The sequence below is a fragment of the Pseudophryne corroboree genome, chromosome 2 (assembly GCF_028390025.1).
Source record: "Pseudophryne corroboree isolate aPseCor3 chromosome 2, aPseCor3.hap2, whole genome shotgun sequence".
In the NCBI taxonomy this organism is placed as follows: domain Eukaryota; kingdom Metazoa; phylum Chordata; class Amphibia; order Anura; family Myobatrachidae; genus Pseudophryne; species Pseudophryne corroboree.
The window spans coordinates 356,648,178-356,670,453 of NC_086445.1; the positions used below are offsets into that span (position 1 = coordinate 356,648,178).

The following is a 22,276-nucleotide window of genomic DNA, read 5'->3' on the forward strand; positions in this document are numbered from 1 at the left end:
TATATACGCACACACACACACACACATATATATATTATATATATATATATTATATATATATATTATATATATATATATATATATATATATATATATACACACATACATATATATATATATATATATATATATATATATATACACACACATACATATACACACACACACACTGCTCAAAAAAATAAAGGGAACACTAAAATAACATCCTAGATCTGAATGAATGAAATATTCTTACTAAATACTTTATTCTTTACATAGTTGAATGTGCCGATAACAAAATCACACAAAAATTATCAATGGAAATCAAATTTATTAACCCATGGAGGTCTGGATTTTGAGTCACTCTCAAAATTAAAGTGGAAAAACACACTACAGGCTGATCCAACTTTGATGTAATGTCCTTAAAACAAGTCAAAATGAGGCTCAGTAGTGTGTGTGGCCTCCACGTGCCTGTATGACCTCCCTACAATGCCTAGGCATGCTCCTGATGAGGAGGCGGATGGTCTCCTGAGGGATCTCCTCCGCCACCTGGATTAAAGCATCTGCCAACTCCTGGACAGTCTGTGGTGGTCTGTTGGTGGATGGAGCGAGACATGATGTCCCAGATGTGCTCAATTGGATTCAGGTCTGGGGAACGGGTGGGCCAGTCCATAGCATCAATGCCTTCGTCTTGCAGGAACTGCTGACACACTCCAGCCACATGAGGTCTAGCATTGTCTTGCATTTGGAGGAACCCAGGGCCAACCGCACCAGCATTTGGTCTCACAAGCGGTCTGAGGATCTCATCTCGGTATCTAATGGCAGTCAGGCTACCTCTGGCGAGCACATGGAGGGCTGTGCGGCCCCCCAAAGAAATGCCACCCCACACCTTTACTGACCCACTGCCAAACTGGTCATGCTGGAGGATGTTGCAGGCAGCAGAACGTTCTCCTTGGCGTCTCCAGACTCTGTCACGTCTGTCACATGTGCTCAGTGAGAACCTGCTTTCATCTGTGAAGAGCACAGGGCGCCAGTGGCGAATTTGCCAATCTTGGTGTTCTCTGACAAATGCCTAATGTCCTGCACGGTGTTGGGCTGTAAGCACAACCCCCACCTGTGGATGTCGGGCCCTCATACCACCCTCATAGAGTCTGTTTCTCATCATTTGAGAAGACACATGCACATTTGTGGCTTGCTGGAGGTCATTTTGCAGGGTTCTGGCAGTGCTCCTCCTGTTCCTCCTTGCACAAAGGCGGAGGTAGCGGTCCTGCTGCTGGGTTGTTGCCCTCCTACGGCCTCCTCCACGTCTCCTGGTAGCGCCTCCATGCTCTGGACACTACGCTGACAGACACAGCAAACCTTCTTGCCACAGCTCGCATTGATGTGCCATCCTGGATGAGCTGCACTACCTGAGCCACTTGTGTGGGTTGTAGACTCCGTCTCATGTTACCACTAGAGTGAAAGCACCGCCAGCTTTCAAAAGTGACCAAAACATCAGCCAGAAAGCATAGGAGCTGAGAAGTGGTCTGTGGTCACCACCTGCAGAACAACTCCTTTATTGGGGGTGTCTTGCCAATTGCCTATAATTTCCACCTGTTGTCTATTCCATTTGCACAACAGCATGTGAAATTGATTGTCAATCAGTGTTGCTTCCTAAGTGGACAGTTTGATTTCACAGAAGTGTAATTGACTTGGAGTTACATTGTGTTGTTTAAGTGTTCCCTTTATTTTTTTGAGCAGTGTATAATATATATATATATATATATATATATATATATATATATATATATATATACAAACAAAGAACCCAGCACTCACCAAAGCAAACTCACCTATCCTCAATAATTCAACAAATAAATGATGGGGGTCTAGCCGGCGGATTGGCCAACGCACGGAAGCCCGCACACCGATTTTCAAGGCACCCCACCTTCATGCAGGTCCTACACTATCACAGAGTCTTAAAACCTGACCCCTTCACTGCTGTTACACATATCATCTGCCTGCTAGATTTAATGTGTACCTGCCACAGACTTTATGGCTTTTAAAGGCACACTAGTCACCTATTGCACTGGCTCAAAGATGATTGCTAAGAAACAGCCATAAAGTCTGTGGCAGGTACACATTAAATCTAGCAGGCAGATGATATGTGTAACAGCAGTGAAGGGGTCAGGTTTTAAGACTCTGTGATAGTGTAGGACCTGCATGAAGGTGGGGTGCCTTGAAAATCGGTGTGCGGGCTTCCGTGCGTTGGCCAATCCGCCGGCTAGACCCCCATCATTTATTTGTTGAATTATTGAGGATAGGTGAGTTTGCTTTGGTGAGTGCTGGGTTCTTTGTTTGTATTTATTAGAGCGATGTGGTCATGGGCTACATGCACCCCACCCTGTGAGTGGTAAGTACAGCTGTGTACCCCGCTTTTGTGGTGGAGAGTGCTGTGTTACATGCACCCCACCCTGTGAGTGGTAAGTGCATAGCTGTGCCCCGCTTCTGCTGTGGTGAGTGCTGTGGTTTTTTCTCTGTGTGTATATATATATATATATATATATATATATATCCATACACAGTGTATATTTTATATATATATATATATATATATATATACACACACACACACACAAACGTATATACACACATTATATATATATATATAAAATGATAAATGTAGGGGAGCGCTCAAATAACAGTCTTTATGATTCTTATAGGTTTCTTCAGATTGAATATCCACAGTTCAGTAGAAGTTTTCTAGAAAAAACCCTCTCACCAAAATCACCCAGACAGCGAGAACACTTATTAGTCCATTTCTTTTAAAACTTGGAATTTATTAAAACTCTTTGTGTATTGTACAACTCTTACATTTGTCTTGATATTCGTGGGATAAAGATCTTATTGGGACTTGCTGTCCACCCCAACCGGGGGGAGCTCCTAAGACAGCTTGTCCTCCCACTAGTGTCTAAGAACGTCATTCAACGCGTTTCGTCTATACAGACTTCCTCAGGGATGTCTAACATAAACAAAACATAAAAGTATATACTCGAGTATAAGCAGACTTTTTCACCACTTTTTTTTGTGCTGAAAAAGCCCCCTTGGCTTATACTCGAGTCAGTGTTTAGGAGAGACACGGAGGGCACAGCGCGCAGCTCTCCTGTGTCCCTCCTGCGTCTCCGACGGCAGCGGCGGGTCTATTAAATGAAGTGCCCGTTCGTGAGCTCTGATTGGCTCTCGAACCGCACTTCATTTAACACACACACGCCGCTGCCGCTGGAGACGCAGGAGGGACACAGGAGAGGCACGCGCTGTGCCCTCCGTGTCCCTCCTTCAGAAGACAGCGCGGGAGCGACAGAGGGTAAGTAACTGGCACTGTGGGGCATATCTGGCAGCATGAGGCCATATCTGGCACATCTGGCACTGTGGGGCATATCTGGCACTGTGGGGCATATCTGGCACATCTAGCACTGTGGGGCATATCTGGCACTGTGGGGCATATCTGGCAGCATGAGGGCATATCTGGCACTGTGGGGCATATCTGGCACATCTGGCACTGTGGGGGCATATCTGGCAGTATGAGGGCATATTTGGCACTATGAGGGCTGTGTACAGCTAGAGCTGCATTTCCCACCCTAGGCTTATACTCGAGTCAATAAGTTTTCCCAGGTTTTTGTGGTAAAATTAGGTGCCTCGGCTTATATTCGGGTTGACTTATACGGTAGGTATATATATATATATATATATATATATATATATATATATATATATATATATATATATATATATATATATATATATATACACACACACACACACACACACATACATACATACATACACATACACACACACACACACACACACACACACAGTCTATCTTCAAATTTAATGCAATTCTTGAAGAATAAAAAAATCAATATGTCCTGAGTTACAAACAGGACAGGAGAGTGAGAGCTTGTAAGTGCCTCTCCATTTCTGCAGTCTGCACAGTGCACCCCGCCAGCATGCAACAAGACCCACAAGTTCCTCCTTCCAGCCTGCGTGCTCAGCCAGTCACTGAGCCGCAGGCTGCAGATTGACTTCCTCCTATTGGGAGGCTGAGCCATCACTCACACTCGGCAAACTCTGCAGCACCAGTGGCTGCAGTGGGCATGACGGCGGGCTGTCAATGGGGAGGGGAGCGCAATGCAGCGCATTGTAGTGCCGCAAATCGGATCAGATTAGAGATACGAATTTTGGCGGGTGGTGGGGGTCCCTTCTCTGACAGGAGGTCCGGGGTACTTATCCCCGGAGCCCCTCCCTTAATCCGGTTCTGATTAGGCCAGTACTCACTAGCCATGAGTGAGAGTTAAATGCAACTATAATTCTGCCATTGATTTCAACAATATAATATATATCAATAGGCTCTGGTTCACTAGAGCACTAAGTTCACGAAGATCTTCCCTAGGCATATTATGTTCCTATAAACATGCCTCCCAATTGTCCCAATTCCAGTGGGACAGTCCCGCTATTCAGACCCTGTCCCACTGGGGTGAAGATCCTGTGGGTGGGGGTGTTGGGAGAGCCTGTGATTACTGGCGCTGCTATGTGATCATTGAATAGATGCTGTGTGGGATACATACAATATTCCGGCGGATATATGACACACACCGGAATCCAAGCAGAGAATCCAGACAGGAGTCGGTTAAGTATGTGTACCCTACCCCCCTAACCATCCCTTACCGCAGCCAAACCCTAACCTCCATCCCCCCGCAACCTAACCTTAACCCTCCCTGGTGGGGACTAAATCTAACCCTAACCCTCCCACCCCAGCAGCCTAACCCTAACCCTCCCCGGGGGAGCCTAAGCCCCACTCCCACCGCAGCCTGGGAATGCCCTCAAAATGATAATGGGGGCCATGAAGTGAGGCCACACCTCCTCCAATCAGTGCTCCACCCCTTCACTAGAGACCCCACCCTTTTTTCAAACACGGGTGCGCCAGGTCCCAAATATAGAGTTCCTAAAAATTTGGGAGATAGATGAACATTAAGTATGGGCATATTTATGCCTAAATGCAGATTTGTATTTCTCTTATTCTGTTTGCAGTTATATCTTTTTCTTTTATTCTGTATTAAATACTCAGTAGAATGCCCTTTGGGTTTTGTACTCAAATCTGGACAAACACATACATAATAGGAATGCATTCCTTACAGTATAACCCATTTTCATACACAATGGCTGACTTCAATTATTCGCACATATTTTTCAAATGCAGAAACTTTGGCTGAATTAACTATTACAAAAAAGTATGTAAACTGAAGATGTTAAAAAAGAAAAAAAAACAAGAAGAGACTAGTTGAGTATGACATGTTGTTAATATAGGACACAATATACTGTATACATACATACTGTCACGGTCAGACGGGGGTCCCGGCGCTTATAAGTCTGGGTGTTGCGGTGTTGTCTGATCAGTGGGGTGGCAACGGCGGCTGTCGGGTGAGGGGGTCTGTGTACAAGCCTGTGAAGTCCCTCCAGGGGTTAACTGGGATTGGCTCCCGCCAGTTCCAGGTGCCACCATGTTCTTTCTCTTCATGTAACCAGGCAACAGCCAATACATGTACTCAGTCATTTAGATGACCATATGCAACCAATTCCTGCTTCCCAACAGGTGTAAGAAGTGCAGAATTCCATCTTGCTGTACCACCTGGCTCCAGCTGTTCCAGTCCGATACTTTCTCCATCAGTTTCAACCAAATAATTGCTACATTGGTTCCAGCCCAATATACAGTACGTTCCATCGGTTCCATACAGATAATTGCTTAATCAGTTCCGGCCCGATATTCGCCCATCAGTTTTAGTCTAATATTTGTTCCATTGATTCCAGTACGATATTCACTTATTGGTTCCCGTCCCACAGATCCCTGCCAACACCTGTGTTCAAGATCCAGTCCGAGATCCTGTACCCCGGATCTTATCCTTTTATCTGTCCTACTTAGATTCCTGCTTCTTCGTCCCCTTGAGATATCAAAGTACTAGTACTGGGAGACCTAATCAGAGTGCCGCAACCTGCATGTTGGGCACCACAAAGCCAAAACTTCCAAGCGGGGCTCCCTGGTGAAAACCACCGGCGTGTTAGACTCCATGCCTCTGCTCTGGGTCTCTGTCAACTGCCCAGTACTGGTCAAATTTTCTACCACAGTCCAAGAGCAGGAATTATATCAGGCCAGCTAGTTTTCAAACACCAACTCCAGGATTTGTTCCAGTCAAAGATCCAAAACCCTTACAGCGTCACACATACACTCCCTGTATGTCCAGGATACTCCTATATTCCTTGGCGTGCTCATGGGACTACCAGAAAGGTACTGTCCCAGAGGGGACAATTTGCATGTCAGTACGTATTTACTGCACTTTATACTGTACTGTACTATTTATTACCATGTGATAACAATTATGATCACAATAGACAACACAAATGCTTGTCCGAAAACATTTGTAGGACATCATTTGCTTACATTACTTTTTTGCAGGCCCAGGCACAGACAGCACTTACTAAGCTTTAGTAATACTGTATTAACAAACATCAACTGTTTGCTTTAAACTCCCTGGTGTAAAACCCGTAACACCAGGGAGTTCTTTACCACCATTGAAGTCAGCCGAGTTTACAGCATTTGGCAAGTCACAATAAAACACAGGAACAGAGGATAGCTACATATGTTGAAAGGTAAAATAATTTTGTATATCTGTTAACATACTTTAGATACTTGCCCTCTACATCAATCTTAAATCATTTTTTAAAATCATGTTATCATTTCATTATAGACTTCTAATTTCAGTTAATGCAAACGCACAATACAAGGTGAACCATATGGTCTTAATGTTAATAAATGAGTATTACTACTTCATTAAGGCAGAATTGAGTGAGCCAGATCATAACATTAGAGGATGCCTGCATGAAAAGTTCTTAGCAATAAATGAATTACTGTACAAATTACATTTTTTCAAAGTAAATGTGATTACTTAATGCAATAAACATCTATTTTATCCCTGTTGGATGGAAAAATAATAGTGAGAATACGGTGATTTTCTCATTACCTATGCATGGCTACAGTACTTAATAGCAGTGCTGCAATCAGCTGAGCGCACAGCTGTGCCTGCCTTCATTAGCTTAAATAAAAAAACAGCTCATTAACAAAACACTGGACAACGCAAATTACTTAATCAACAATTGCACTAATTACAGAGCTTACAAATGGCATGGATTAGGTAACAGCCATAAAAGAAATTATACTATAAATTAAATATAATTTTAGTCATTTTTATTTATTTATTTTAATTAAGACTTTTTTATTTTATTTTAATGACAAACGCCTAAAATATTTTTTAGAAAACTGCTCACCCCAAAATTACAAGATTTCTTACAGATAATGATAGTATTCAATAACCTATATAAAAGTTCATGGGCCTGTAAGAAATGAAGATGTGTGACATAAAGCAGTTATCTCAGGGGAAGATTTATTTTCTTAGGCACACGTCACTTCCTGTCTATAAGCCTTAGGAAACTGCTGATAAGAGAGGAGACTAACAATTGCAATTCAGACATTTTACCAAGGTATGAGAACCTTGACTACATCGTTGTGCATGTGTTAAGATTCTCTCTCAGTTGAGATGGATTATATGCTTTCTCCTGAGTGCCTTGATGTACTTACAGCCCAAGAAAGGGTGTAGATCAGGCAATGGCTAATAGCAGAACATTAAGCCTTGCAGTGAGGCAAGAGGATAGCTAGAGGGATTACTCAAACAATCCTAGGTACAAGTAACGGTGTCTAAAAAATATAAAAGGTTTTAAGAGGATTGTCTACTCCAACATAACCACCCTCCCCCTCCTCCCAGTGATAATATCCTATTCCTGTCCAGGCGCGGATTGGCCATTGAGTTTATTAAGGTCCGCCCGCGTTAAGCGACAGGTGGTCTGTAATAGTGAGAAGAACAGAAGTGTGGTGTCATTCAGATATTTAAGTAGTCAGCCAGCCAAATGAGCTAAGGGGTTGGGCCGACTGATGATTCTGGTGGCAGGCGGAGCTGAGGGGGCTGCATAGTGTTATCAAAGTCAGTCAGCCAGCTGTGCTGATAGGTTGGGCTGATTTACGAGGTGGGTGGCAGGTTGAGTTGACTCAGCTAAGAGCAGCTGGATTCACCTGAAGACTCACAGGGGTAAGGTGGGTACAGGAAGTAACACTGACAGGTGCCCACTGGCACTGATGGTTGTGGCTGCAGCCTGCTTCTCACTCACAGGCAGATGTCGGTTTGTGAACCAGAAGCAGCTTGGGGCTGGGATCACCAGCAGCCCATCTGTTAGTCTTTGATCATTAGATCCAAGTATAAGAAGGGTGCATGGGGTTTGTGTGTCCCCCCATCCCAGGGGACTTCAGTCTGTACTAGTTAATTTTCCTCTCCTGACTGACTCTCCACATGCTGCCCCGCCCCCGGGTCTCCTACAGCTCCTCCATTCTCTCTCTCCCCCTGCTTCCCCTGGCTGGACTAGACAGAGGCACTCAGAACAAGTACCTCAGCTGTCCCTCTGCTCCTACCCTCCTCCTCTGCTTGTGTGTTTGCTCCTCCCCTTCTATGCCTTAGCACCCTTTCCCATCTACACCTTTGCCAAATCCTCCAGCTGTGCCTCTGTCCCCTCTATTTGTGACTCTGCCACTTCTCCCCTCTGTGCCTCTGTCCCCTTTGCCTTCTGTACATCTGCTACCATCTCCATTTGTGCCCCCCCCTCCCCACACACACACACACACACACACACACACACACACACACCACCCATGTCTGCCTCTGCCCCTTTCCCATCTGTACCTCTGCCAGAGGCGTAACAAGGGTAGGGTGAGTGGGGCACATGCCCTGGGCGCCTTGGCAGGCCCAGGAGAGGGGGGCACCGCCGGCGGCCAGGGCATCATGCCACACTCGCCCCCATCACGCCGAAATGTAAGGGAGGAGAGCGCAGCGTCTCTCCCTCCCCTCACCGCCGCCAGAGCACTAGCAGCGCTGCGTGTGTCCAGTCTCCGGCGTTAGCCAATCAGAGCTTGCGGACCGGCTCCTGATTGGCTGGCGAACCGGCGCCACACAGCCGCCAGAGACCGGGAGCGGTGAGGGGAAGGAGAGGCGCTGCGCTCTCCTCCCCTCACAGACACAACAGGCGGTGAGTGACCGGGGGGGACCGCACAGTGGGGCATGTATCTGGCACAGTGGGGCATGTATCTGGCACAGTGGGGCACAGTGGGGCATGTATCTGGCACAGTGGGGCACAGTGGGGCATGTATCTGGCACAGTGGGGCGATGTATCTGGCACAGTGGGGCGATGTATCTGGCACAGTGGGGCGATGTATCTGGCACAGTGGGGCGATGTATCTGGCACAGTGGGGCGATGTATCTGGCACAGTGGGGCGATGTATCTGGCACAGTGGGGCGATGTATCTGGCACAGTGGGGCAATGTATCTGGCACAGTGGGGCAATGTATCTGGCACAGTGGGGCAATGTAACTGGCACAGTGGGGCAATGTAACTGGCACAGTGGGGCAATGTAACTGGCACAGTGGGGCATGTATCTGGCACAGTTGGGCACAGTGGGACATGTATCTGGCACAGTGGGGCATGTATCTGGTGGGGCATGGCACTGTGGGGCAATGTAACTGGCACTGTGGGGGAATGTATCTGGCAATGTAACTGGCACTGTGGGGCATGTATCTGGCACTGTGGGGCATGTATCTGGCACTGTGGGGCATGTATCTGGCACTGTGGGGCATGTATCTGGCACTGTGGGGCATGTATCTGGCACTGTGGGGCATGTATCTGGCACTGTGGGGCAATGTATCTGGCACTGTGGGGCAATGTAACTGGCACTGTGGGGCAATGTAACTGGCACTGTGGGGCAATGTAACTGGCACTGTGGGGCAATGTAACTGGCACTGTGGGCCATTTTCAGTGGCCACACCCCTTCTGGCGCGCGCACATGCTTCTTTTGCTGTTTTTTTTTGGGGGAGGGGGGGGGGCATTTTCCATCTTGCCCTGGGCTCCAAAAACCCCAGCTACGCCTCTGACCTCTGCTAACTCAGCATGTGTGCCTCTGCCTCCCGCACCCCACTATGGCTGGCGGCTACCATCAGTGGCGAAGACAAACTGAAGCAAGACCATGTGAAGCACCACATAATTCACCTAAGTAATGACAGGTAAGTTGAATTTTGTTAACTATTTTATTTTATGTATGTGAATATATAAATATATAGAGGTCAAATACACTATAGAATATGTTTATATATATATTATTCTAAAGTTTGATCTTGATATAAATTAAATGTGGCTGTGGTAAATGCATGTCACACCTGACATGCACAGCTCGTGCCCCAACTCTCACATTAGATGTGCCGTGCAGGTGTTTGCCATAGCTATGGGAATGAAGAGGACTGGGAAAAAGGGGGGTAGGTATAATAAGACACGAGGGGGCAGTGGACAGGGGTGACCGAGGTGACCTGCAGATACTGGGTCCTTTTTTTACCTGTGTGTGTCTAAAAAGCAAGCATAGGGCATGTGGGATGTCTGTGAGCATGTAGGTAGATCTGGGGGTATGTGGTGGCACATGTCAGGGACCCATGGAACAACTCAGCATCAACTGGATAAGTGGCAGGGGGTGAGGTGGTCATTGGGTACACCGTCTGTTTCATTTGTAATGGACCCCATCATGTCTGCCATTGCTATTCGACTCGGCATGCCACCAGGGCACCGCATACCCTGCACCTCTGTAAGGCTGCTGAACAGGGGGGAAATGAGAGAAGGAACCTAACAGGCAGCAATTGTACTTAAGTGTAATAGTATGGTGGCAAAAGACTTGTCGCTAGATACTGAGTGGGTGCCACAGAAAGTACTCTTCAATAATAAAATGTACCATTCGGTTACTGTAATGTTGCCCCTTGGTTCTGGGACTACTACGTCCTGGAAGCTAGTGTAATACCGAGTCGGTGCAGTGCAAAGAAAAAGTTGGTAAAAGTAGGTGTGTGGAGAACCACTTTAGATGAACAGCCAAGTTGGTCAGTTGGATGGTTGGATGTCACCAAGTATAGTGATGTAATAATCCTGCTCACTTTGGTGTTGGTTCGCCTACAGTTGATTCGGTGCCCCCATTAAATTTTCCAGAGCCACTTTTAGTTCCCAATTAGTCCCTGCTCCAGTTTTTATCATGATTCAGCTGTGCCCCGAAGTCTAATGACTTGAATGGATGCAGGACTGTTTGCAAGCATACCTGAATGAGAACATAGGAAGATGTGACCTTAGTTGCTCTTTTTTTTTTTTTGGCATACCACAATTCTCCTCAAAGCATACAACTGTACAATATATGGAAAAAAAAAAACAACAAAAAAAACCTGAGCTGCAATTTCTGTTCCAGAAGTGTTTAGCACACAGGTGTAAGAACATAAACACTAGGTAAATACAGCTGTATCTATGGAAGGCTCCAGCCAGGTAACTACGCAAGTGACTTGCTGGAAATTAGTAAACACTCTTACCTTTGAGGAGACTATCCTGTTATCTGGATACCTCTGAGGAATGTAAGCTTCAGTACCTGGAGGAGGCTCTTTGTGTCCAACATAAACAGTGCGATTGTCGACCCAGTTTTCTTTCCCAGCACACTAGAAAACACAGAGGGATTATTTCATTACCTTGTTATTGCAAAGTCTTTACAGTGGTTATAAAAGGTATATTAAGCTTTATCTAAGCTAACAATAGTAAGACTTTATACTTGTAATCATAAACAATGTAAATAAAGCCAACTGTTCTCACTATTTTTCCTTTGTTCAGTTAATGCAACAAAATCAGCAGAATTCATTAGTGTAAAGTACAAAAAATAAGTTTGTAGTATTACAAACTGTAGGATCCTGCCTATCAATATTCACATATTGAGGTACAGTAATTGATAAGTTTTGCTACTTAAATCGGGATGGTTGCATAAAAAAAAAAAAAAATTGTGGGGAGGGGGGTGGGGAGAGTCGGGATGTCAGACATAACTGTGTTTACACAATTAAGCTATCTCCCAATTTTTTTTAGTGCGTTTTTATTTTTTAACTGGAAATAAAAAAAGTTTCACTAGCATTCATGCATTAAATACAATAGCTCTGATACAGCAACTATTTCTGTTTTATAAGAGCAACAACAATAAATATGTCTGGAATATAAAGTTATCTATAGGTTAGATTTTACATTAAGTGCCCCTCTTTGGTGTTGAGTGATGGTGGTCTAGTGAAGCTCAAATATATATATATATATATATATATATATATATATATATATATATATATTTTTTTTTTTTTTTTATTATTATTATTTTTAAATGGCCTAGAACATAGGCTCAAACTTGGTTCTCAGAACCCCAAATAGATTACATTTTCCAGGTCACCTAACAGGTGCACATGTATTTTCATTTCTCATTGTCACATAAAAGATCCACAGGTGCAGCTAATTATTTCACTTGTAATTCTGTGAGGAGAGCTGGAAAACATGCACTGTACGGGGTCCTGAGGACAGAGTTTGAGAACCTATGGTCTAGAAACTTTATCTCTATAGACTGTAAGCTTGCAGGCAAGGCCTTCCTACCTCTATGACTGTTATTACTCTATTTTGTTTTATCACTGTCTCCAGTTGTAAAGCGCAACGGAATTTGCTGAGCTATATAAGAAACGGTTAATACACAAATAATAGCTTGGATAAGAGCATATAAAAATCACTTAAGAAAATCTGGGTAATTATGATTTCTTCTTTTTGCTTAAAGAGAAGTAGAACTGGACTTAATGTTTATGGTGAAAAGAGCTATTGATAATGTAAAAACCATTTTGCAATGCTGCATTACAATCATGTACAGTCTATAAGAGAAACGTTAAAAAGGGCCCGGCTACCAGCATGTGTACTAGATACGCATGTTTCTAATTACAATATAACATATTGTCAGTGTACTATAACAATTGAAAAAGGGAAAGCAGACACAATGCTCAAATTACCCTGCACAGAATATCAGAACAGACATGCCCCTTTGACCTGACTGTCTTGTGCTTGTAAACAAGAAATTAATGTTCTTAATCTAATGCTTTCTGGGAGCTAGTCAGACAAAAAGTGCATATCAGTTATCATCATAAAGCAATCCCAGCGTGAGCACTGAACCAAAGGAAACATTAAGGTTCAATACACATGAAAAAAAACTGACGTAAATAATTCAATTTATATAAAAATGTTTACAATCCATTACATTATATCACAAGGAAAAATAATGTAGCAAACTACAGACAAATTTATCACAATTGACTAAATGATAACGTAATTGGATTGCTGTCTGACAATGGAGAGCGTATGTTACAGGAGCGGTTAGAAAAATTATACAGTAATAAGAGTCTTAAGAAACTATTGTTTTAATGAGAAATTAGAAAGGCCAGTTATAGCACAGTTTGCGGATATAAAAAAAAATTAATTCCCGAAATCAAAAGATCAAAACACAAATATGTACATGTCTATAGATTTCATACACTAGTTACATATCACACATACTTAGCAACAAAGAAAAAAGGGCATTTGTTCCATCATGTAATAAAATATTTATATTATGTGCCCAACATACACCACTCTCTTCATAGCATAATTAAAGATTAAGGCATATCTTTATGCAAAATGTTACAAATATCAAAATATAGGAAGACAATAGTGACATAATCTCAATCAAGATTAAAGTACAGATCGCAGAATTCTGATCTACAAATAAAAAAAACCCAATAATAATAACAATTTTATTTATATAGCACTCTTTCTCCAACAGGACCAAAAACATGGCACTGATGTGACCTGAAATACACACTGACCAGAAAGACATTTACCCCTAAATTCCTTTAGTATGCACAATAAAGAAAAATGATTATAGAAACCTATCCCACTTACGATTCCCATTTTTTTAGATAAAAAAAATTGGACACTCATTTAATTTAAATTGTGTTCAAGATCATAAAATAGAGGCAGCTCAAGTGACGGGCTGCCAGGGCAAATGTCCGAAGCGCTGTAGTCTATTACCCCACCGACTGCTGCCTCACATGACCCCCCACCAACCCAAGATGTGGCAGTCTCTACCGCCCACAGCAAGTGGCCATCTTGTCTGATACACTGACACTGCATCCAGGCTGCTCTGGGAGACCATGGAGAGTGATCCAGACATGTACCACCACTTCCAGGACTGCTGCCTCAGGAGTTATGAGGAATCCAGGAAGACTAAAACCGCCACCCCCTAGTAATATTAGCTCATTGTACAACTACTGAACGGCTCAGTCACCAGCTCCATCGAGATTGTCAAATTAATATTCTGGGTGAAATCAAAGGGCTTCGAGTTAGGGAAGGTGGAGGAGGGGAGGCCCACAAACACGCAGGTACTCCACCTCACTGTCAAGACCACAGTGAGTTCCCGGGAGCCCCTGCCAAGCATTCCACCCCACAGGGACTGTGGGAATGATACTTCGTACTGTAACTCTTTCTGCTGCTTCTGTTTGGTGTCCCAGTAGCCTGTGTCATGATAGGCAATTCTGCCTTCTCTATCACCCGGGTTATGCTGTCGCAATATGTCATGATCCTCACCAGGCACAGCTCACTGACAGACGACAGAGGAGTGGCACCAGCACAGTGACAGGTGAGGATTGGGACTGGGAGCCACAGAGAAACAAAGAACTGAGGCTACATCACTGCAGCGTGACCGTGGCGCTTCATCCGGCTGGAGCCGACAGAGGACATGAAAGTCTGGCAGCTGTTTGTGGGGGTGTGAGGCGGTTAAGTGTTAACAATATAAGAGCTATTTTATGTACACAGTCCAGATCATTTTACAAACAAGAGTGTTTCGAACATTAACCTAGTTTTCACCCTGGGCTCTGCTTCCCGAAACATTATGTCTTAAAGATTTTGGGCCTGACACCGAGTTGAACATATATCTGCTGTAATTGCTCCCGGATTGTGCACATAGAAATGTGTATATTTACATGAATGTAGATCTGAAATCATCTTGCGGTATACCCGCTCACTATCCATATGTTTGATCTGCTACAAGTCATCCTCGGTGCGCATTTGCACTAGCCTATTCTTGGTGCAAAAAACACATCTGAAAACAGGCTTATCTACACTCACATCCAACAACGCATGCTGTAGGCTGCAGTTCCATGGACATGCAGATAATGTTTGAATATGTGAGTACAATTGGTTATTGCCAGTGATGCCTGTTCGGTCACATGTGGAGACAAATGTCCCACAGAGAGGGACATCAGTTTCTCTCAGCAAATAAACTGGGCACCCACTGGGCCCCTCCAACAAGGCCGGCCTAGCGCTGCAGTATTTGCTTCACCCAGTCTTCCTCAGGGACCAGCGCTTCTTCCAGCTGTCATAAAAGTTAAACAGGCTATTGTCCAGCAATTAAAGAGTTAAAGATGTGGCACCCTTGCTTTGAGACAGTAAGTGGGAGTTGAAGCTGTGCAGCAAATACCTGCAGATCCTATTCATTACATCTCTCAGATCATGGCAGGAGATGTGTGGCACTACTTGTGGGTCTGTGTGTGGGTCTCTTGTGCACACTGTGTTTGGCAGACTAAGATACAGCCATACATCAGTCCCTAAAGAAGCATAATTATTATTATGTATTATATACCTCTGTAGAATTCAAAATAAAAAGGTAAAGATGAAGAAGAGTAACCAAAGTTTATGTGTCAACAAACTGTTAAACTCACTTTATGTTGCATTTATGTAATAAATAAATAAAGCCAGTGTTAACTTTCAGTAGTTGAGTGGGAGGATAGAGCTGGCATTCTAGTAGTATAAAAAGATCGGTATACTGTGTCTGCTGCTCTGTCCTATCTAATGTATTAGAGATGCCACTGTACGAATATAATAGATGGGTATGGGTCATTGGGTCGACATGCATTAGGTCGTCCACTATTGGTCGATATGCATTAGGTCGACAGGGTTTCTGGGTCGACCTGGTCACCAGGTCGACATGATCTATGTTGACATGGAAAAGGGTCGACATAAGTTTTTAATGGGGGGGGGGGGTTTGTGTCGTTTTCTTCATAGAGTGACCGGGAACCCCAATTAGTGCACCGTGTCCCCTCACATGGCTCAATTCGCTCGCCAATACGTTGGGCAAGGTGCCTCGCTGCGCTCGGCGCAGGTTACCGTTCCCAATTGTAGTCCACGTGGATCGTTAAGTATGAAAAAGTTAAAAAAATGGGGAAAAATTTGAAAAACTCATGTCGACCTTTTTCCATGTCGACCTAGTGACCACGTCGACCTAGAAACCTTGTCGACCAATAGCGATTGACCTAATGACCGTATCCCTAATAGATATAATATATCACTAGGATGCTCTCTGTATATATAGAAGGCACAAAAACTTGCTCTATATTGCATGTGGCCACTAGGATGCTCACTGTATGCTGCAGCGGTCCTTGTGATGCTAACAATGTTTCTCTAACGTCCTAGTGGATGCTGGGGACTCCGTAAGGACCATGGGGAACAGACGGGCTCCGCAGGAGACAGGGCACTCCAAGAAAGAATTAGGACTACTGGTGTGCACTGGCTCCTCCCTCCACGTCCCTCCTCCAGACACCAGTTAGAATCTGTGCCCGGTCAGAGCTGGGTGCACTTTAGTGAGCTCTCCTGAGCTTGCTAATAAGAAAGTATTTTATTAGGATTTTTTATTTTCAGAGAGATCTGCTGGCAACAGACTCTCTACTACGTGGGACTGAGGGGAGAGAAGCAAACCTACTAACTGCGGATAGGTTGCGCTTCTTAGGCTACTGGACACCATTAGCTCCAGAGGGATCTAACACAGGAACTCAACCTTGGTCGTCCGTTCCCGGAGCCGCGCCGCCGTCCCCCTCACAGAGCCAGAAGACAGAAGTTGGCGAGTGAAGCAAGAAGACATCAAAATCGGCGGCAGAAGACTCCTGTCTTCATATGAGGTAGCGCACAGCACTGCAGCTGTGCGCCATTGCTCCCACACTAACCCACACACTCCGGTCACTGTAGGGTGCAGGGCGCAGGGGGGGGCGCCCTGGGCAGCAATTGAGTACCTCCTGGCAAAATAGAGCATATATACAGCTGGGCACTGTATATATGCATGAGCCCCCGCCATTATTTTACACAAAATCGCGGGACAGAAGCCCGCCGCTGAGGGGGCGGGGCTTCTTCCTCAGCACTCACCAGTGCCATTTTCTCTCCACAGCTCCGCTGAGAGGAAGCTCCCCAGGCTCTCCCCTGCAGAAGCACGATAGAAGAGGGTGAAAAGAGAGGGGGGGCACATAAATTTGGCGTAAAAACAATATATACAGCAGCTACTGGGTTAACACTAAGTTACTGTGCGATTCCTGGGTCATATAGCGCTGGGGTGTGTGCTGGCATACTCTCTCTCGGTCTCTCCAAAGGGCCTTGTGGGGGAACGGTCTTCAAATAGAGCATCCCCTGTGTGTGTGGTGTCGGTACGTGTGTGTCGACATGTCTGAGGTAAAAGGCTCCCCTAAGGAGGAGATAGAGCAAATGTGTGTGAAAGTGTCTCCGTCGACAACGCCGACACCTGTTGGATATGTGTAATTAAGTGCTGAGGTGAATTTATTGCACAAAAGATTAGAGAACAGACAGGAAATCTACCCATGTCTGTCCCTCTGTCGCAGAGACCTTCAGTGTCTCTCAATGCTCACTATCCAAAATAATAAACACTGATGTCGACACGGAGATTGACTCCAGTGTCGACTACGATAATGCAAAGTTACAGCCAAAATGGCAGAAAAGTATTCAATATATGATTATTGTAATAAAAGATGATTTGCATATCACTGATGACTCATCTGTCCCTGACACAAGGGTACACATGTTTAAGGGGAAGAAAGCTGAGGTAAATTTCCCTCCTCTCATGAGGAAAAAGAGCGGGAATCTCCAGACAAGAGACTGCAGTTTCCCACAAAGAATTCTCAGGCAGTATCCTTTCCCCACTAGGGCCAGGATACGATGGGAATCTTCCCCTAGGGTGTCACGTTTGCCCAAAAGGTAACCTGTCGTAACAGCTATTCTCAGGGATCCTGCAGATAGCGTGCACATTCTGGTACACTACTCAGACCGGCGATTGTGTCCGCATGGGTTTATAGCGCTGGGGCAGAGTGGACAGGTACCTTATCAGCAGAGATTGAGACCCTAGTATGTGTATATATATATATATATATATATATATTGTAACACTGTAGGGGTGCAAGGCGCCTTTTCCTGGGGAATATGGCCGCATGCAGCAGCTGAGGAACAACACAAGTCCAGTTTCTGGTACAACTGACCCCGGACAGTTTTATTGAAACAGAAAATAAAACAAACCCCAAAATAAAAATACCTTGCCTGTCCGGCACTAACTAAACATAAGATATTCCTAACTGTCACTAAACAAAACACAGAGTTCTTCAGTACATACTGTATAGCTTACTTGCATCAGAAAACGTGTCTCTCACACACAGATCCTGCAGCCTTCCCAGGCAGTCTGCCTCTACTAATCAGGTTAGAAGCACTATAACACTCTTACACAGCTGAAACCCTGATTAGCCCTCTGTGAGGCCAAAGACCCGAACTGGGCCCAATGTCTAGAACTCGCCTTATCTCTCTCTCAGAGCCTTTACCCAGCTTTTACAGTAAACTGAAAAGGTTCAGACAAAACAAAAAGCATTTTTCCTAGAAGTTAACATTTTCTAAAACATGTAAGACAAGAACCTGGGACAAATATACCTGCCCTCAAACACTATCCCAGTGTTCTTGTCACATATCCCCCTCCCCTGTTTCGACCTAGGGGCCGGAACACTTGTAGCCCCCAAACAGAAGATGCGAGACAATGCATCTGCGTTGGCCAATTGTGTTCCCGGTCTATGTTCAACAGTAAACTTAAAATCCTGCAACGCTAGAAACCATCTAGTTACCCGAGCATTCTTGCCTCTATTTACATACATCCATTTTAAAGGGGCATGATCCGTCACTAGTCTGAATTGTCTACCCAAGAGGTAATATCTCAAGGTATCTAGTGCCCACTTAATGGCCAAAGCCTCCTTTTCCACAATGGCATACCTTTTTTCATGCTCATTGAGTTTCCTACTCAAATAAATGATAGGGTGTTCGTCCCCATCTCTGGTTTGGGACAGCACAGCACCTATCCCTACCTCTGAGGCATCTGTCTGTACCACAAATTCTTTTGAAAAATCTGGCGTTATCAACACCGGTTGTGAACACAAAGCCACTTTTAACGCTTGGAACGCCTTTTCTGCATCAGGGTTCCATTTCACCACATTTGACTGCTTCCCTTTGGTAAGGTCTGACAACGGCACCGCTGTGGTCGCAAAATTGGGAATAAACCGTCTATAGTACCCAGTAATTCCCAAAAAAGCCCTTACCTGTTTTTTATTCACTGGACGAGGCCAGTTTTGAATAGCATCAACTTTATTCAATTGGGGCCTAATCAGACCTCTGCCTATGGTGAAGCCCAAGTATTTGACCTCCTCCATTGCGAGGCAGCACTTCTTTGGGTTAGCAGTTAACCCTGCCTCTCTGATTGAGTCCAGTACTGCTTGTACTTTAACCAAATGGGACCCCCAGTCTTTACTGTGAATTACCACATCATCCAAATAGGCAGCTGCATATTTTCTATGGGGCCTCAAAATTTTATCCATCGCCCGTTGAAAGGTTGCTGGAGCCCCATGCAACCCAAAGGGTAACATCTTATACTGGTACAGCCCCTCCGGAACCGAAAAGGCTGTTTTTTCTTTGGCGCTATCAGATAAAGGTATTTGCCAGTAACCTTTGGTCAGGTCCAATGTGGTGAGAAACCTGGCTGTTCCCAGCCTTTCTACAAGCTCATCCACACGGGGCATGGGGTATGCGTCAAACTTGGACACCTCATTTAACTTACGAAAGTCATTACAGAAGCGTATGCTACCGTCGGGCTTCGGGATGAGCACTATGGGACTGGACCACTCACTGTTAGACTCCTCTATGACTCCAAGTTCTAACATGGTTTTAACTTCTTTAGAAATAGCTTCTCGCTGAGCTTCAGGAATCCTATATGGCTTTAAATGAACCCTGACCCCTGGTTCTGTGACAATGTCATGTTTTATTATGGTCGTTCGGCCAGGCAGCTCTGAAAATACCTCCCTATTTTGGATGAGAAATTCTTTAACCTGATTGTTCTGATCAGCTGATAATGTCTCTGACACCTTCACTGCGGGAAGCAACCGGGGTGAAGACACCGAAGGGCAAGGCTCCGCTGACAGAGACAACCTATCTTTCCAGGGTTTGATTAAGTTAACATGGTAGATCTGTTCGGGTTTTCTCTTTCCCGGCTGGTATACTTTGTAATTAACCTCATTCACTTTTTCCCTAATCTCAAATGGACCCTGCCATTTAGCTAGGAATTTGCTTTCCACAGTGGGTACCAAAACAAGAACTCTATCTCCAGGAGCAAATTCCCGTATCTTGGCACTCCGGTTATAGACCCTCTGTTGAGCACTTTGGGCCTGTTCCATGTGCTCTCTGACAACAGGTACCACGGCTGCAATCCTATCCTGCATTTGTGTCACATGCTCAATAACGCTTCTATAAGGAGTGGGCTGTCCTTCCCACGTCTCTTTGGCAATATCCAACAGCCCTCTGGGGTGTCTACCATACAACAAATCAAATGGAGAAAACCCCGTAGAGGACTGAGGAACTTCTCTGATGGCCATTAACAAGTAGGGCAACAAACAATCCCAGTTTTTCCCATCCTTCTCAACAACCTTTTTTAACATACTTTTTAATGTTTTATTAAACCTTTCCACCAACCCGTCAGTTTGGGGATGGTAGATGGACGTCCTGAGGTGAGTGACCTTAAATAACTTGCACAATTCTTTCATGATCCTTGACATAAATGGAGTACCTTGGTCAGTCAAAATTTCTTTTGGTATTCCCACTCTACTAAATACCTGCACCAGCTCCCTAGCTATCGCCTTGGTTGTGATAGTGCGTAAAGGGACAGCCTCAGGATATCGAGTGGCATAGTCCATAATTACCAGGATATACTGATGGCCCCGAGCAGACTTTAACAAGGGCCCCACGAGATCCATGGCTATTCTGTCAAACGGGACCTCTATAATAGGCATGGGAACTAGTGGGCTCCTGAAATGGGGTCTAGGGGCATGATACTGGCATTCAGGACAGGAAGAACAATATTCAGACACTTCTTTATAAACCCCTGGCCAAAAGAACCTTTGTAAAACTCTTTCAGTGGTTTTTTCTGCCCCTAAATGTCCTGCGGTAACGTGACTATGAGCCAAATCTAGTACCGTTCTCCGATAAGGCTGGGGAACTACCAACTGTTCCACCACATCCTCACCCCTTTTGACAATGTGGTACAAGAGCTCATTACAGATGGCCATGTGGGGATACGTAACCCTGTCACCTGGTACCACAGGTTCCCCATTAGCAATCTTAACATTCTCTCTAGCCTTTATTAAGGTAGGATCCTTTAACTGTTCAGACGCAAACAGATCCTTCTTTACCTCCAGGTCAGGCACGCTTTCCGTTCTAACTACTATGTCTCTGTTCCCAGCAAGAGGGTCCTCACTGGACTCCCCATCTGTCACTTCCCCAGCCAAACTAGCAAAAGGCAAAGGGCCAGAAAGTTCCGAAGACCCACGTACATCCATAAAATCACCGGTATTATCAACTGGCTTTTTACTTCTCACATCTGTAGATAACCGTGATTCCCACAGTTTCCAAAAATGAGGAAAATCCCTCCCTATTATGGCCTCATGCACCAAGGTAGGGACCAGTCCCACTTTAACTATTGCTGACCCACAACAAGTTTCTATATTCACCTCAGCAGTGGCATAATGTTGGGTATCCCCATGTATGCAAGTTACCCCAATAGGTATTTGCTGGACCTTTAAGGGGTTCACTAACCCAGCTTTCACGAGGGTAACTAAACTTCCTGAATCTAGCAAGGCCTCTACCCGGTTACCCTCTAAGAACACATCACACATTTGTTTTTCCAGCTCAGGTGAAGGTACCACAGTACAGGCTAACCTAGCAAAGAAAGACATTCTGCGACATTCAAAGGCAGCATCACATTGCATGGGTTCTTGCGTGACTGGGCAATTGGCAATAACATGACCTGGCATACCACACCTAAAACATTTAATCACACGATTATCAACCCGTTTGGGCAGCATAGACCGTTCTAGCCCCATTGGCCTGTTTCCAGGGCCAGTGTTTACAGTCTCTCC

At 44.7% G+C, this 22,276-nt stretch overlaps 1 protein-coding gene across 6 annotated transcripts in view; it reads right to left on the bottom strand.

Annotated features, from left to right (window-relative positions):
• The window catches only part of ATP11A (ATPase phospholipid transporting 11A), a 379,759-nt gene that overhangs the window by 248,765 nt on the left and 108,718 nt on the right, over positions 1-22,276 (bottom strand). For all 6 annotated transcript variants that reach the window (XR_010217495.1, XM_063953146.1, XM_063953148.1 and 3 more), the window contains exon 2: positions 11,498-11,620. Coding sequence is in view for 5 of the 6 variants with exons in the window: in XM_063953146.1 (XP_063809216.1) it covers positions 11,498-11,620 (123 nt within the window). In the remaining variant the exon portion in view is untranslated. The remainder of the gene's footprint in view (positions 1-11,497; positions 11,621-22,276) is intronic.